This window comes from Zeugodacus cucurbitae, chromosome 5 (genome assembly GCF_028554725.1).
Source record: "Zeugodacus cucurbitae isolate PBARC_wt_2022May chromosome 5, idZeuCucr1.2, whole genome shotgun sequence".
In the NCBI taxonomy this organism is placed as follows: Eukaryota; Metazoa; Arthropoda; class Insecta; order Diptera; family Tephritidae; genus Zeugodacus; species Zeugodacus cucurbitae.
Window position 1 is genome coordinate 73,914,767 of NC_071670.1, and position 12,149 is coordinate 73,926,915.

Below are 12,149 nucleotides of genomic sequence, written 5' to 3' on the forward strand. Positions count from 1 at the left end.
TAAACCAACTGAAACTTTGAACCAAACGCGTTTGGTGGTAAAAAAAATTATGAACAATGTATGCGATGATACTCGAAGCAAAGTTCAAAGGTGAATAAGTTATCATTCCGACGATACCGATGATCCCAACCAATATACCATTTGAATTTAAGCGTATACAATTTCCGGTACGTCTTGCATTCGCTATAAATATCAACAAACGGCAAGATTAATGATTGAAAGTTTGTGGTCTAATTATAAAGAAAATCAAGTTTTTTCCTTGGTAAATTATCTGTGGCATTTTCACGGGTCGGAAGACCATCTGCGTTAGTATATAACGCATACATTATGCTTGACTGAAGAGTGCAACCCAAGTAATATACATATTTAACATATTAACCCAAGAATGATAGAAGAAAAGATTACGACATAATGACGTCATCCTGACCCTGAATGGGAATAGGCAACATGAAGAGTTTAATAATGTGCAGATAAAATATTAAAATGAACATGATTCTTAAAATCGTTATATATATAATAATGCATATTTATCATTAAAATTGTTTGTTTTGTTACAAAAAGTTCGTTATTTTGGGCAAATTTTTTGTTGGTTAGGAAAGTGAAAAACCTCTTTAAATAGAATTTTTGTTGTACTATTGTTATTAAATTCCGCCATTGCGCACTTCTTTTTCAAGTTAATATGGTTAATATATTTTTCACTTAGAATTGTAAATAATAATAAAGCACAACCGCTCACTTCCACCATTTGGCTTTGTTTTATTGTTTTGTGCACTGGGTATTATGACGTCATGCGACAGGAAATTAAACTCGAAAAAGCTAACGGAAAACGAATGTCGTAATCTTGTATTCTATCATTCTTGATAATAACCGGTACATATGCACGATATAAAGTCCACCGGAAGTTTTAGATCAGCGATGTTATACTCGTATGGGAACACGAAACGCTAATAACGAATAATAGAATTGTTCCTAAAATCGAGATAGCCAATAAAAACTTAAGGCATTAAACATTCATAAACGAATTTATCAGATGAACACTATCAAGACGTCAGTGGTCATATACACACGCAATAAATTATAATCAGTTATTTGACAGCAGTGATAGTAAACCATATGCAATGACCTTACCACAAGAGGAGATGAAAGTACTTTTAAGTAAGTGGGTTTTTCGCAAATCCAAGAAAGCTTTTATATGGTTCCGATAATAAATACTTAATTTCTGACGTGATAATTAAATAATTATCTTATAATTATTATAAAAATACCGGTACAAAATGGTATATAAAGACCAGCATTGGCCTCCTTTCGGCATATTTGTTGAAGGTAAACCAGCAGTACCGGAATACCGCAGTTGTTCGCTTTCTAGTTGTGGTAGATAAAAAGTTCACATAATGAAGGTTCAAACCTTTGTTCTCCTCTGGTAAATGAAACGGCTAAAATACGGACAAAATATTCATATCATCGGTCTACCATATTCACTAACTCAATACTGTTCTTACATCTGTTTCAGGGCATGTTTCCTCTGTGTATCATTTGCAGATTTCGACAGCGAGAATAGCGCAAAGCCATGTGAATTGGCTCATAAAGGTGAAAATATTGAGTTTCCGAAGGATTTTTCGTTCGGCGTGGCAACCTCGGCTTACCAAATCGAAGGTGCATGGAATGAGGATGGCAAATCTCCTTCCGTCTTTGACACTTTCACTCACGAACACCCCGAACAAATTAGTGATCATTCTACAGGAGATGATGCCGCAGAATCTTACCATCGTTTCGATCAAGATTTGGCAGCCTTAAAGGAGCTTAAGGTGAACTTCTATAGGTTTTCCATTTCATGGACCAGGGTGCTGCCCAACGGAGATACCTCAGTGAAGAATCAAAAAGGAATCGATTACTATAACATGGTAATCGATAAGCTACTGCAACATAATATCAAACCTATGGTGACAATGTTCCATTACGATCTGCCGGAATCGATTAATAAGTTCGGCGGCTTCGCAAATAGCTCAATTATGGATTATTTCGAGGCATACGCTTCTTTCTTGTATGAAACTTTTGGTGATCGTGTCAAATTATGGATCACATTTAACGAGCCCTATGTAATTTGTGGATGTGGGTATGCAACTGCTATATTTCCTCCACTGGTGCACAATCCTGGTGTTGGGGACTATATTTGTATGGATAATTTATTGCGATCACATGCACGGGCTTATCGTTCCTATAAAGAGAAATATTACAATTCTCAAAAGGGCAAAGTAGGTATTACTATTAATACTCAATTTTTCTATAGAAAAGACGGTCAATCCTCTGATGAGCTCGTGGACCGTGCAATGCAGTATGAGGTAAATAATTTCACATAAAAACCAGGAATTGTCTTTCGTTTACCGCTAAATGTGTTCATTGTTAATAGCTTGGTTGGTTGGCTGATCCAATTTATAGTACAGGAAACTATCCCGCTGGCATGATACAAGACATCGCGGAGAATAGTAAGATTGAGGGGTTAGCCGAGTCACGTCTGCCTGTCATAAACAGTACCTGGTCCGAAATTATCAAAGGATCTGGTGATTTTCTAGCAGTTAATTATTACACTTCCAATTATGTTGAAATAGCTACACCCCCCGGAGGTGAGGTACCATCTAGACAATACGATTCAAAAATAAAGGTTTCAGTAGATGATAAATGGAGGCAAGCCAAATCGCAATGGCTATATTGCGTACCGCAAGGACTTGAAGATCTATTAAAGTGTGTATTCGGTTTAAATTCAGTGAAGAAAGCTTGGTTTTATATCTCTATCTCTCTCTCTTTGAACTTAGATGGATTCGTGACAACTACAACAATATTGAAGTGTTTGTAACGGAGAACGGCTGGAGCGACGATGGACAATTAGACGACCCTCAACGTATCGACTATCTTAGGGTAATACAAATTAAATTCATAACAGTATCTATATTTACTCATGAACTTTGCAGGCTCATTTGCAAGCCGTTCTCAACGCAATAAATGATGGATGTAATGTAACACACTATACTCACTGGAGTGCAATAGATAATTTCGAATGGGTTACGGGATACACGTAAGTTTCAAATTAAAATATATTGATTGTAGACATTTTAATTATTTGAATTACATTTCGTTGCAGTCAGAAGTTTGGTCTCTATTATGTAAATATGACAAGTGCCAACAAAGAGCGTATTCCCAAGAAATCAGTCTCAGTTTACAAGAGTGTGATAGAAAGCCATATAATTCCGGAGGCGAGCGGAGCACTTTCTCTTCGTCCCTGCGGCTTAAGCTATATAGTAGTTAGTCTAGTCAGTGTATATATCACAATAACAGTATTGTTTAATTAAGCATTTCAAAATACTCGTATACATATCATTGTATTTATCCATATACTTATATAAACTAGTAGATCCGGCCACGCGCTTCTGTGGATAATTTATATTTTGTTTATTTTTTTAATACATTGAAATTATTATCTATGAATATAGTTCAAAATGGGAAGTGCCGATATTAAACTCCATGTTGTGGTCAGTATTGTTATTAATATTTGTAGATGATTTGTGATTTATGAGAGTTGATATTAATTTCAAGTAATTTTTTATTCAAATTTGTAAGTAATATACTCATAAAGTTATTATTAGATAACATCTAACATTTGCTTCTATAAAGAAGTAAGGTAAGGTAAATAAAAATTTATTTTTAAAGATATTTTTATTGTAATTTAATTCAGCCATAATCGCTGCACAATATTCTGCGTTAACCTGTTTCTATTTAATACAAATAGATTCGATGGTTCCAAATGTGAACATACAACATATACATACATAGTCGCCCATGAAATAAACATGGATTTTCTAAATCTAAACCGCAAACGGACAGTGATTGACTAGACATAGCGAATGCCAAACAAATTGGAATCTACAGCCTTCTGAAGGGTATGGTAGATTCTGACGGTAGCATTGGTGTTAACTGAACCAATTCTCCTTTAAACTTTCCAGTTAAATTATTGCTTCAATAATATTTCCTATTGTCTTTTTGATGACCAAACGTGTACCGTTGCATAATCGAGGTGGATACAAATAACGCAGAAGAATAATAGATGGCCCAATCTTTAACTTAAGATGATGTGGTGGCATTCCAGCAATATCAATAGCACTTCATTTGAAAAATTTCTTGCAGGTATAAACCTCTATAGTTGAATCTTTAGCGTTTTTAGCGTTTTTCTCGAAACGACGTTTTTCAAAATTGCTGATATCATAACTTAACGAGAAATTGACCGATCGACCCTAAATTGAAACCGAGTATTCTTGAATGACTACGACCTAATGACCTACGATCTTTCTGGTTGGTTGAAAATTGTCAATTTGTCATTAAAACAACAATTTTTTTATCTCACATGTAAATAAGGTATAAGGTCGGGTATAACTGAACATTTTATACTCTCGCAATTTATTTATTTATTTTTATTAATAAAACTCACAATTTGATACATGCGGCCGTGAAAACTTCCGTCTTCCGTCCGATTTCGGCGATTTTTAAAAGACCGATGCCGCACTATGCATTCAGTATTTTTGCAAAGCTCTGTTCCGATATGTTCACTTTTCCGATTGACTTCAAAGTTCTAGTATGTAGATAGTAGGTGTGGTTGTGAACCGATTTCTTCATTTTTAGACTGTATAACTACGCCCGTTTAAAATTTTTTATACCATATTGAATGCAGCCCTTCTGTACCTTCTTTATAATAAAATTTAAGGTTTCTGGTGGTTTCTTCTCCTTACTGAATCACAGCATTTTTAGTAGTTTTCAACATAATCTTTGTATGGAAGGTGGGCGTGGTTATAATCTGAAGTCCTCCATTTTTAGACTGTATAATGAAACACCTGAAGACTTCTGAGAGTTTCGTTGATGTAGAATTAGTAGTTTACGAGATATGTACAAAAAACTTAATAGTGGCTGGGTTACGCCCACTTGCCCCTTCATAGTGTAGTTCTTCATACCAAATTTTATTTCAATAGCTTAATTTATGGCTTAGTTATCTCACTTTATAGGTTTTCGGTTATCGCCATTTTGAGGGCGTGGCATTGGTCCGATTCCGCCCATCTTCGAACTTAACCTTCTTATGGTGCCAAGAAACACGTGTACCAAGTTTCATTAAGATAACTCAATTTTTACTCAAGTTACAGCTTGCACGGACGGACAGAAGGACAGATAGACGGATGGACAGACAGACATCCGGATTTGAACTTCACTCGTCACCCTGATCACTTTGGTATATATATCCTTATATCTAACTCGTTTAGTTTTAGGACTTACAAACAACCGTTATGTGAATAAAACTATTAAATTCTCTTTAGCAACTTTGTTGCGAGAGTATAAAAAGTTTCGGAAAGCCACTTACTGTCATGACTGCAATAAATTTTAATCAATTCTTTGACATCATTTGTAGTGATTTCATTTCATTTAACTGTAAACAAAACAGCTTGCATTGACGCGTGCTCTCCATCCATCAGCCCAAACAAGAAATAACATTATGATCTTATCTTATCTAATTGCAACCTCCTCCCCGTTATTATGTCATTGAGCTCTTCAATATTTAAGCATTTGTTGGATTATTATCTTCAAAATGGCTTGAGTCTTCCAAGTTTCAAGAAATATGTAGATTGTTTTTAATTCGAACCGACCGCTTTATCGTATTATAACCTCTCTCTATTACTAATTTATTTTTCAATAGGAAAAGAACAAACATTGTGGATCGCCAAAGTGCCTTTGATTGGTCTTACTGTAACGAAATTCACAAATTTGGAAACGTCAGAACGAATGGTCCTTTTGGTAATCTTCTTTTTGCACTCCCTATTACAAGTTACACGAAAATATTCCTCGAAGAAGGTCCAGAAGGCTCTAGTTGCCCAAAGCTAATTTATTTATACTAATCATCCACACTCTGTTGTAAATACCGGCATTGCTTAAATATGTGGGTAATTGATATGGGTAATACTAAACGTATCCCAACCGGATAAATTACCGAAATGACCTTTTGCGTAAAAAATGCAAGTATCATCTTCTAATTAATTAACTAAGAATGTATTTGCATTTGTCGACGATAAGACACATAAATATTTGTAATCTGATACTTGTTTATGTAAAATTAAATTGTAATATCACACACTTTACTCACTGGAGTGCATTGGATAATTTCGAATGGAATAAGGGATTCACATAAGTGTTGCAACTAACTCGATTAGAGACCCTCTAAAATCAATTAATTAAATTTCGTTGCAGTGAGAAGTTTGGTCTTTATTGTACAAATATGACAAGTGTCAACAAAGAGCGCATTCCCAAAAAATCAGCAGCATTTTATCGTCCCTGTATCTTCAACTATATTCAAACATTTTTATACTTTCGCAACAAAGTTGCTAAAAAAAAATGTTTCCACGTTTTGCAAATTGTAATAGTATAAAATGTAAAAGAGAATATAAAAAGTCTGAGCTTTGTTCTTGTATTTGTTTGTTGAGAAGCTCTTATTGGAAAACCCTTTATTATTTCCGAATGGAGATACATTTATAGAACAGAACGACAATTTAAAAAGTGACGCTAATAGCGAAAAAATCGTAAAATCGTAGTTGCTTATTCAAACTAAAGGCGTTCCATAAACTCATTTATCTGATACGAGCAAATACTGCAGTTATGGGAAACCACTTACGGGCATATCTGCTATACATTTTAATCAGTTCTTTGACAGCATTGATACCGATTTCATTTCATTTAACTGTAAACAATATGAAATGATCTTACCCCAAGGAAAGATGAAAGTGCTTCTAACTAAGTGGATATATCTCGCAAATTCAAGACAGCTTTCAAATGGTTCCGATAGTAAATACTTAATTCTTGATGTGACAATTAAATAATTATCTTATAATTGAAAATAACGCTACAAAATGGTATATAAAGACTAGCACTGGCTCTAAGGCATATTTGGTAAAGGTAAACCAGCTGTACCGGAATACCGCAGTTGTTCGCTTTCTAGTTGTGGTAGATAAAGAGTTCACATAATGAAGGTTCAAACCTTTGTTCTTCTCTGGTAAGTGAAACGGCTAAAATACGGACACAATATTCGTATCATCGGTCTACCATCTGTTTCAGGGCATGTTTCCTCTGTGGATCATTTGCAGATTTCGACAGCGATAATAGCGCAAAGCCATGTGAATTGGCTCATAAAGGTGAAAATATTGAGTTTCCGAAAGAGTTTTCGTTCGGCGTGTCAACGGCGGCTTATCAAATTGAAGGTGCATGGAATGAGGATGGCAAAGCACCTTCCGTCTGGGATACTTATACCCATGAACACCCCGAAAAAATTCGTGATAATTCTTCAGGAGATGATGCCGCAGAATCTTACCATCGTTTCGATCAAGATTTGGCAGCATTGAAGGAGCTTAAAGTGAACTTCTATCGGTTTTCTATTTCATGGTCCAGGGTGCTGCCCAACGGAGATACGTCAGTAAAAAATCAAAAAGGAATCGATTACTATAATATGGTAATCGATAAGCTCCTACAGAACAATATCAAGCCTATGGTGACAATGTTCCATTACGATATGCCCGAATCGTTTAATGAGTTCGGCGGCTTCACAAATAGCTCAGTTATTGATTATTTCGAGGAATACGCTTCTTTCTTGTATGAAACTTTTGGTGATCGTGTCAAATTATGGATCACATTTAATGAGCCCTATGTATTTTGTGGAAGAGGATATGGTGATGCTATGTATCCTCCACTGGTGCACAACCCTGGTGTTGGGGACTATATTTGTATGGATTATTTATTGCGATCACATGCACTGGCTTATCGTTCGTATAGAGAGAAATATTACAATTCCCAAAAGGGCAAAGTAGGTATTTCCATTAATACACGCTTTTTCTTTGGAAAAAATGGTCAATCTTCTCAAGAGCCCGTGGACCGCGCAATGCAGTATGAGGTAAATATTTCACCTAAAAATATAGACTTGTCTTTCGTTTACTACTTAATGTGTTCATTGTTAATAGCTTGGTTGGTTGGCTGATCCAATTTATAGTACAGGAAATTATCCAGCTGGCATGATACAAGACATCGGTGAAAACAGTAAAATAGAGGGGTTAGCAGAGTCACGTCTGCCTGTCATAAACAGTACCTGGTCCGAAATTATCAAAGGATCTGGTGATTTTCTAGCAGTTAATTATTATACTTCCAATTATGTTGAAATAGCTACACCCCCCGGAGGTGAAGTACCATCTAGGGAATACGATTCAAAAATAAAGCTTTCACTTGATGATAAATGGAGACGCGCCAAATCTGAATGGCTATACTGCGTACCGCAAGGACTTGAAGATCTATTGAAGTGTGTATTCGGTTTTAATACAGTGAAGAAAGTTTTATATGTATGTACATATATCTTTATATTTCTCTCTCTCTTTGAACTTAGATGGATTCGTGACTACTACAACAACGTTGAAGTATTGGTAACGGAGAACGGTTGGAGCGACGGTGGACAATTAGAGGACCCTCAACGTATCGACTATCTTAGGGTAATACAAATTAAATTCATAACAGAGTCTATATTAACTTATGAACTTTGCAGGCTCATTTGCAAGCCGTTCTCAACGCAATAAATGATGGATGTAATGTCACACACTATACTCACTGGAGTGTAATAGATAATTTCGAATGGAATATGGGATACACGTAAGTTTCAAATTAAAATATATTGATTGTAGACGTTTTAATTATGTGAATTACATTTCGTTGCAGTGAGAAGTTTGGTCTCTATTATGTCAATATGACAAGTGCCAACAAAGAGCGCATTCCCAAGAAATCAGCCTCAGTTTACACGAGCGTGATAGAAAGCCATAGAATTCCGGTGGCGAGCGGAGCACTTTCTCTTCGTCCCTGCGGCTTGAGCTATATAGTAGTTAGTCTAGTCAGTGTATATATGACAGTAAGAGTATTGTTTAATTAATTGAAGATTTGTGAGTTCCGTAATGTTTCAAAATAAACGGATGTATTCGAATTGATATTACTATTTTACTCTTCACTTTGATACTTCTTACTCTTCATAGTAAAGCACGTAAATATTTCGGATACTAACTAGATCCGAAGATAGCCAACGGTTCACAACTTCGCCTAATAATAAATAATATTTTGGACATCTAATGGGTGGGATTGGGTATGCCCCCAACAACATAATCTTATCTTATAGTGGCACTCTGGTAAAGTGTAAATTGAAATGAAATCGAAATTATCTCAAGTGCGTTCGTGTCAAAATGTTATAATAATTCCTAATTCTTGCATGTTTTCATTCGATAACGCAAAAAAATTATCAACCACTCAAAAATTGAAAGTGCAAATGCGTCCAAGTACGACATTTTTAACGTCATTCGACAATTAGTGAATTCACAAAATATATTCAAATTAGTTAGTTAGTTTGACATTCCTCTACATTCCTTTCTTTAAAGTTGTTTACATTTAATTTCACATAATGAAGTTCAGGGAAAGCCTGCCACAGTATATTTCAAAATAAATACTCGCAGAAGGGAAAGTGTTCTCTCTTGCAGTCTCATTCTTAATAATTCTTATCAGTTGTTCAGTGAGTCAGTGAGTCAGTCAGTCAGCGAAAGCCGACATATCAAGCCACAAACTGTAAACAGGAACTGATTGTTCAAATATGATCGGGGCTACGAAGCTGCGATCGTTTGAAAATTAAAACACAGAGAGATGCACTCGATCCTCAGCTACAAATTTCAGCGCACCAAGAATAATTTGTTCCAAGTGTTTTTGCATTAAATGCAAGCATGCAACTCATTACTCATTACCAAGTCACATTCCATTGTGACTTGTGAGCACCAATGAGTAGCCGTCAAAACTGGAAAAAGATAAGAAATAGCTGACTTGATGATTTATTCAGTGGTATTTCTCCCGCTTCTAGGTGCAGTGATAATGCAAGCTGAGATGAAGGAGCTACATGTACTTCTTTTGTGGTATTTTTTGAGGGAATCTTTTTCATTATATATGTGTTCGTATTTATAATCTTTGTACAAATTTCAGCTTATTGATCTCATGTGCATCGATTGCTAAATCACAATACGTTCACGAATATGACGACTGTAGTTTAGACCATAAAGGAAATTATTCGAAATTTCCGAAAGAGTTTTTCTTTGGCGTGTCCACGGCCGCTTACCAGGTCGAAGGTGCTTGGAATGAAGATGGAAAAGGACCCTCCGTTTGGGATACATACACCCACTTGCATCCGGAACGGATCGCTGATCATTCCAACGGCGACGAAGCTGCAGAGTCTTATCACCGCTTCGCTCAAGACTTGATCGCATTGAAAGAACTCAAGGTGCCTTAAATGTGTACATTTATATGATATGTGCTCTAAGCAACTCTTAAAGGTTAACTTCTATCGATTTTCCATTTCGTGGCCTAGAATACTGCCCTTGGCGGATACTCGAGTGCACAATCAAAAGGCCATTGATTATTACAATATGATGATCGATAAATTAATAGAAAACAATATCGAGCCAATGGTAACAATGTTCCACTATGATATGCCAGAAGAGCTCACAAAATTCGGCGGTTTTACCAACGACATTGTGATTAAGTATTTCCGCTATTATGCCGATTTTTTATTCAAAACCTTTGGTGATCGTGTGAAAAAGTGGATAACATTCAACGAACCCTTCGACTATTGTGTACCGGGCTACGGCAATGGGGATTTCCCGCCGATGGTCCACGCACCCGGTGTTGCCGACTACTTATGTATGGATAATACTCTGAAGGCTCATGCCTCCGCTTATCGCCTTTATAAAGCAAAGTATTCTAATCTTCAAAATGGCAAAGTGGGCGTCACCATCAGCAGTCGTTTCTACTACCCGAACACCAAAAATGTTGGCTCAGAAAATATTGTGGATCGCGCAATGCAATATTCGGTGAAACTTTTAACTGTCATTGTATATGGAATTTAAATTATATCCCTGTAATGTGTATATTAAATATAGCTAGGTTGGTTGGCGCACCCCATATTTGGCGAATCAGGCAATTATCCTTATACCATTATCGAAGACATCACAAGCAACAGCATGAAAGAGGGACTTGCATGGTCGCGTTTACGCCCCCTCAGCTTGCACTGGTCGAAGATTATAAAAGGTTCAGCTGACTTTCTGGGACTCAATTATTACAGCTCTCGATTTGTCCACATGGCCGATCCTCCAGGAGGCGAAATTCCCTCATGGGAACATGACTCACGCCTCAAATACTCGGTGGACAAGAGATGGAAACGTGCTAAATCTGACTGGCTGTATTGTGTACCGCGGGGCTTAGAAGACATCTTGAAGTGAGTCGCAGATATGAACAAGAAAGCCCAGAAACTCCTTGATATAGTTGTATTAACGGAGATATTTTTTTGTTTATATACATATGTAGGTGGATTCGCGATAACTACAACAATGTCGAGGTGTACGTTACGGAGAATGGTTGGTCTGACGATGGCGAGTTGGATGACACAGGTCGCATTGATTATCTCAAGGTAAATTTGAACGACCTGACCAATTAGACATCTTCGGATATATATGCATATATATATGTATATACATAAGTACATATTATAATTTCCAGTCCCATTTGCAAGCCGTACTGAATGCCATAAACGACGGGTGTAAAGTAACGCACTACACACATTGGAGTTTAATCGATAACTTTGAGTGGAATAGGGGTTTTACGTAAGTTTGTGCATTATTTGTGTCCCCCTTATAGTTTTGCGATTGCGTGCTAGCGACACCTTTAATCAAAAATAAACTCTAATTTCGTTGCAGCGAAAAGTTCGGTCTCTATTACGTGAACATGACAAGCAAAGGTAAAGAGCGTGTTGCCAAAAAGTCAGCCCCTTATTACCGGAGTGTCATTGAAAGTCGGAAAGTGCCATCAAGTGACAATTTCGTGTGAAAAGCAAGTGCAAGTTGAACAATAAACCTACAAAGGTACTCACAAACATCCGCACATGTCAATGTTGTGAAAGTGGCTTTTGTGATTTGATTATAAATATATTCGTGCATTAAATAAATAAATTGTCGAAGTTGAATTTAATGTAGAGGGTGGCTATATGCCTGTAAATCCGTGGGAGCGATCAC

The 12,149-nt window shown here is 36.4% G+C and overlaps 2 protein-coding genes across 4 annotated transcripts; both read left to right on the forward strand.

Moving 5' to 3' along the window:
• Positions 1 to 1,299: 1,299 nt before the first annotated feature.
• Positions 1,300 to 3,444, forward strand: LOC128922187 (myrosinase 1-like). Its single transcript, XM_054231923.1, has 6 exons — positions 1,300 to 1,420; positions 1,511 to 2,339; positions 2,408 to 2,739; positions 2,811 to 2,913; positions 2,967 to 3,070; positions 3,137 to 3,444. The coding sequence occupies exons 1-6, from the start codon at positions 1,392 to 1,394 to the stop codon at positions 3,342 to 3,344; spliced, it is 1,605 nt and encodes a 534-aa protein (XP_054087898.1). The 5' UTR covers positions 1,300 to 1,391; the 3' UTR covers positions 3,345 to 3,444.
• Positions 3,445 to 6,723: 3,279 nt separating this feature from the next.
• On the forward strand, positions 6,724 to 12,100 carry LOC105212803 (myrosinase 1). 3 transcript variants are annotated; one of them, XR_008471454.1, is made up of 7 exons: positions 6,724 to 7,075; positions 7,138 to 7,966; positions 8,034 to 8,365; positions 8,450 to 8,552; positions 8,606 to 8,709; positions 8,776 to 10,001; positions 10,069 to 10,283. XR_008471454.1 is itself a non-coding variant. In XM_011185083.3 (7 exons), the coding sequence occupies exons 1-7, from the start codon at positions 9,916 to 9,918 to the stop codon at positions 11,962 to 11,964; spliced, it is 1,590 nt and encodes a 529-aa protein (XP_011183385.2). In that variant the 5' UTR covers positions 9,821 to 9,915; the 3' UTR covers positions 11,965 to 12,100. The 3 variants fall into 3 exon arrangements, 2 of the variants coding, with proteins under 2 accessions (XP_011183386.2, XP_011183385.2); XM_011185083.3 differs by lacking the exons at positions 6,724 to 7,075; positions 7,138 to 7,966; positions 8,034 to 8,365; positions 8,450 to 8,552; positions 8,606 to 8,709 and adding exons at positions 10,416 to 10,952; positions 11,022 to 11,356; positions 11,446 to 11,548; positions 11,638 to 11,741; positions 11,835 to 12,100 and having other exon boundaries at positions 9,821 to 10,001; positions 10,069 to 10,363; XM_011185084.3 differs by lacking the exons at positions 6,724 to 7,075; positions 7,138 to 7,966; positions 8,034 to 8,365; positions 8,450 to 8,552; positions 8,606 to 8,709 and adding exons at positions 10,416 to 10,952; positions 11,022 to 11,356; positions 11,446 to 11,548; positions 11,835 to 12,100 and having other exon boundaries at positions 9,804 to 10,001; positions 10,069 to 10,363.
• Positions 12,101 to 12,149: the final 49 nt, after the last annotated feature.

What these genes read in the sequence shown, in the direction of transcription:
- LOC105212803 (XM_011185083.3), top strand. Translation starts at nt 9,916, where the DNA reads ATGATTTATTCAGTGGTATTTCTCCCGCTTCTAGGTGCAGTGATAATG. An exon ending in CTACATGTACTTCTTTTGTG is followed by an intron (nt 10,002 to 10,068) that starts GTATTTTTTGAG and finishes TACAAATTTCAG; the next exon opens with CTTATTGATCTCATGTGCAT. An exon ending in ATCGCGCAATGCAATATTCG is followed by an intron (nt 10,953 to 11,021) that starts GTGAAACTTTTA and finishes TATTAAATATAG; the next exon opens with CTAGGTTGGTTGGCGCACCC.
- LOC128922187 (XM_054231923.1), top strand. Translation starts at nt 1,392, where the DNA reads ATGAAGGTTCAAACCTTTGTTCTCCTCTG. An exon ending in ACCGTGCAATGCAGTATGAG is followed by an intron (nt 2,340 to 2,407) that starts GTAAATAATTTC and finishes CATTGTTAATAG; the next exon opens with CTTGGTTGGTTGGCTGATCC. An exon ending in GGACTTGAAGATCTATTAAA is followed by an intron (nt 2,740 to 2,810) that starts GTGTGTATTCGG and finishes CTTTGAACTTAG; the next exon opens with ATGGATTCGTGACAACTACA.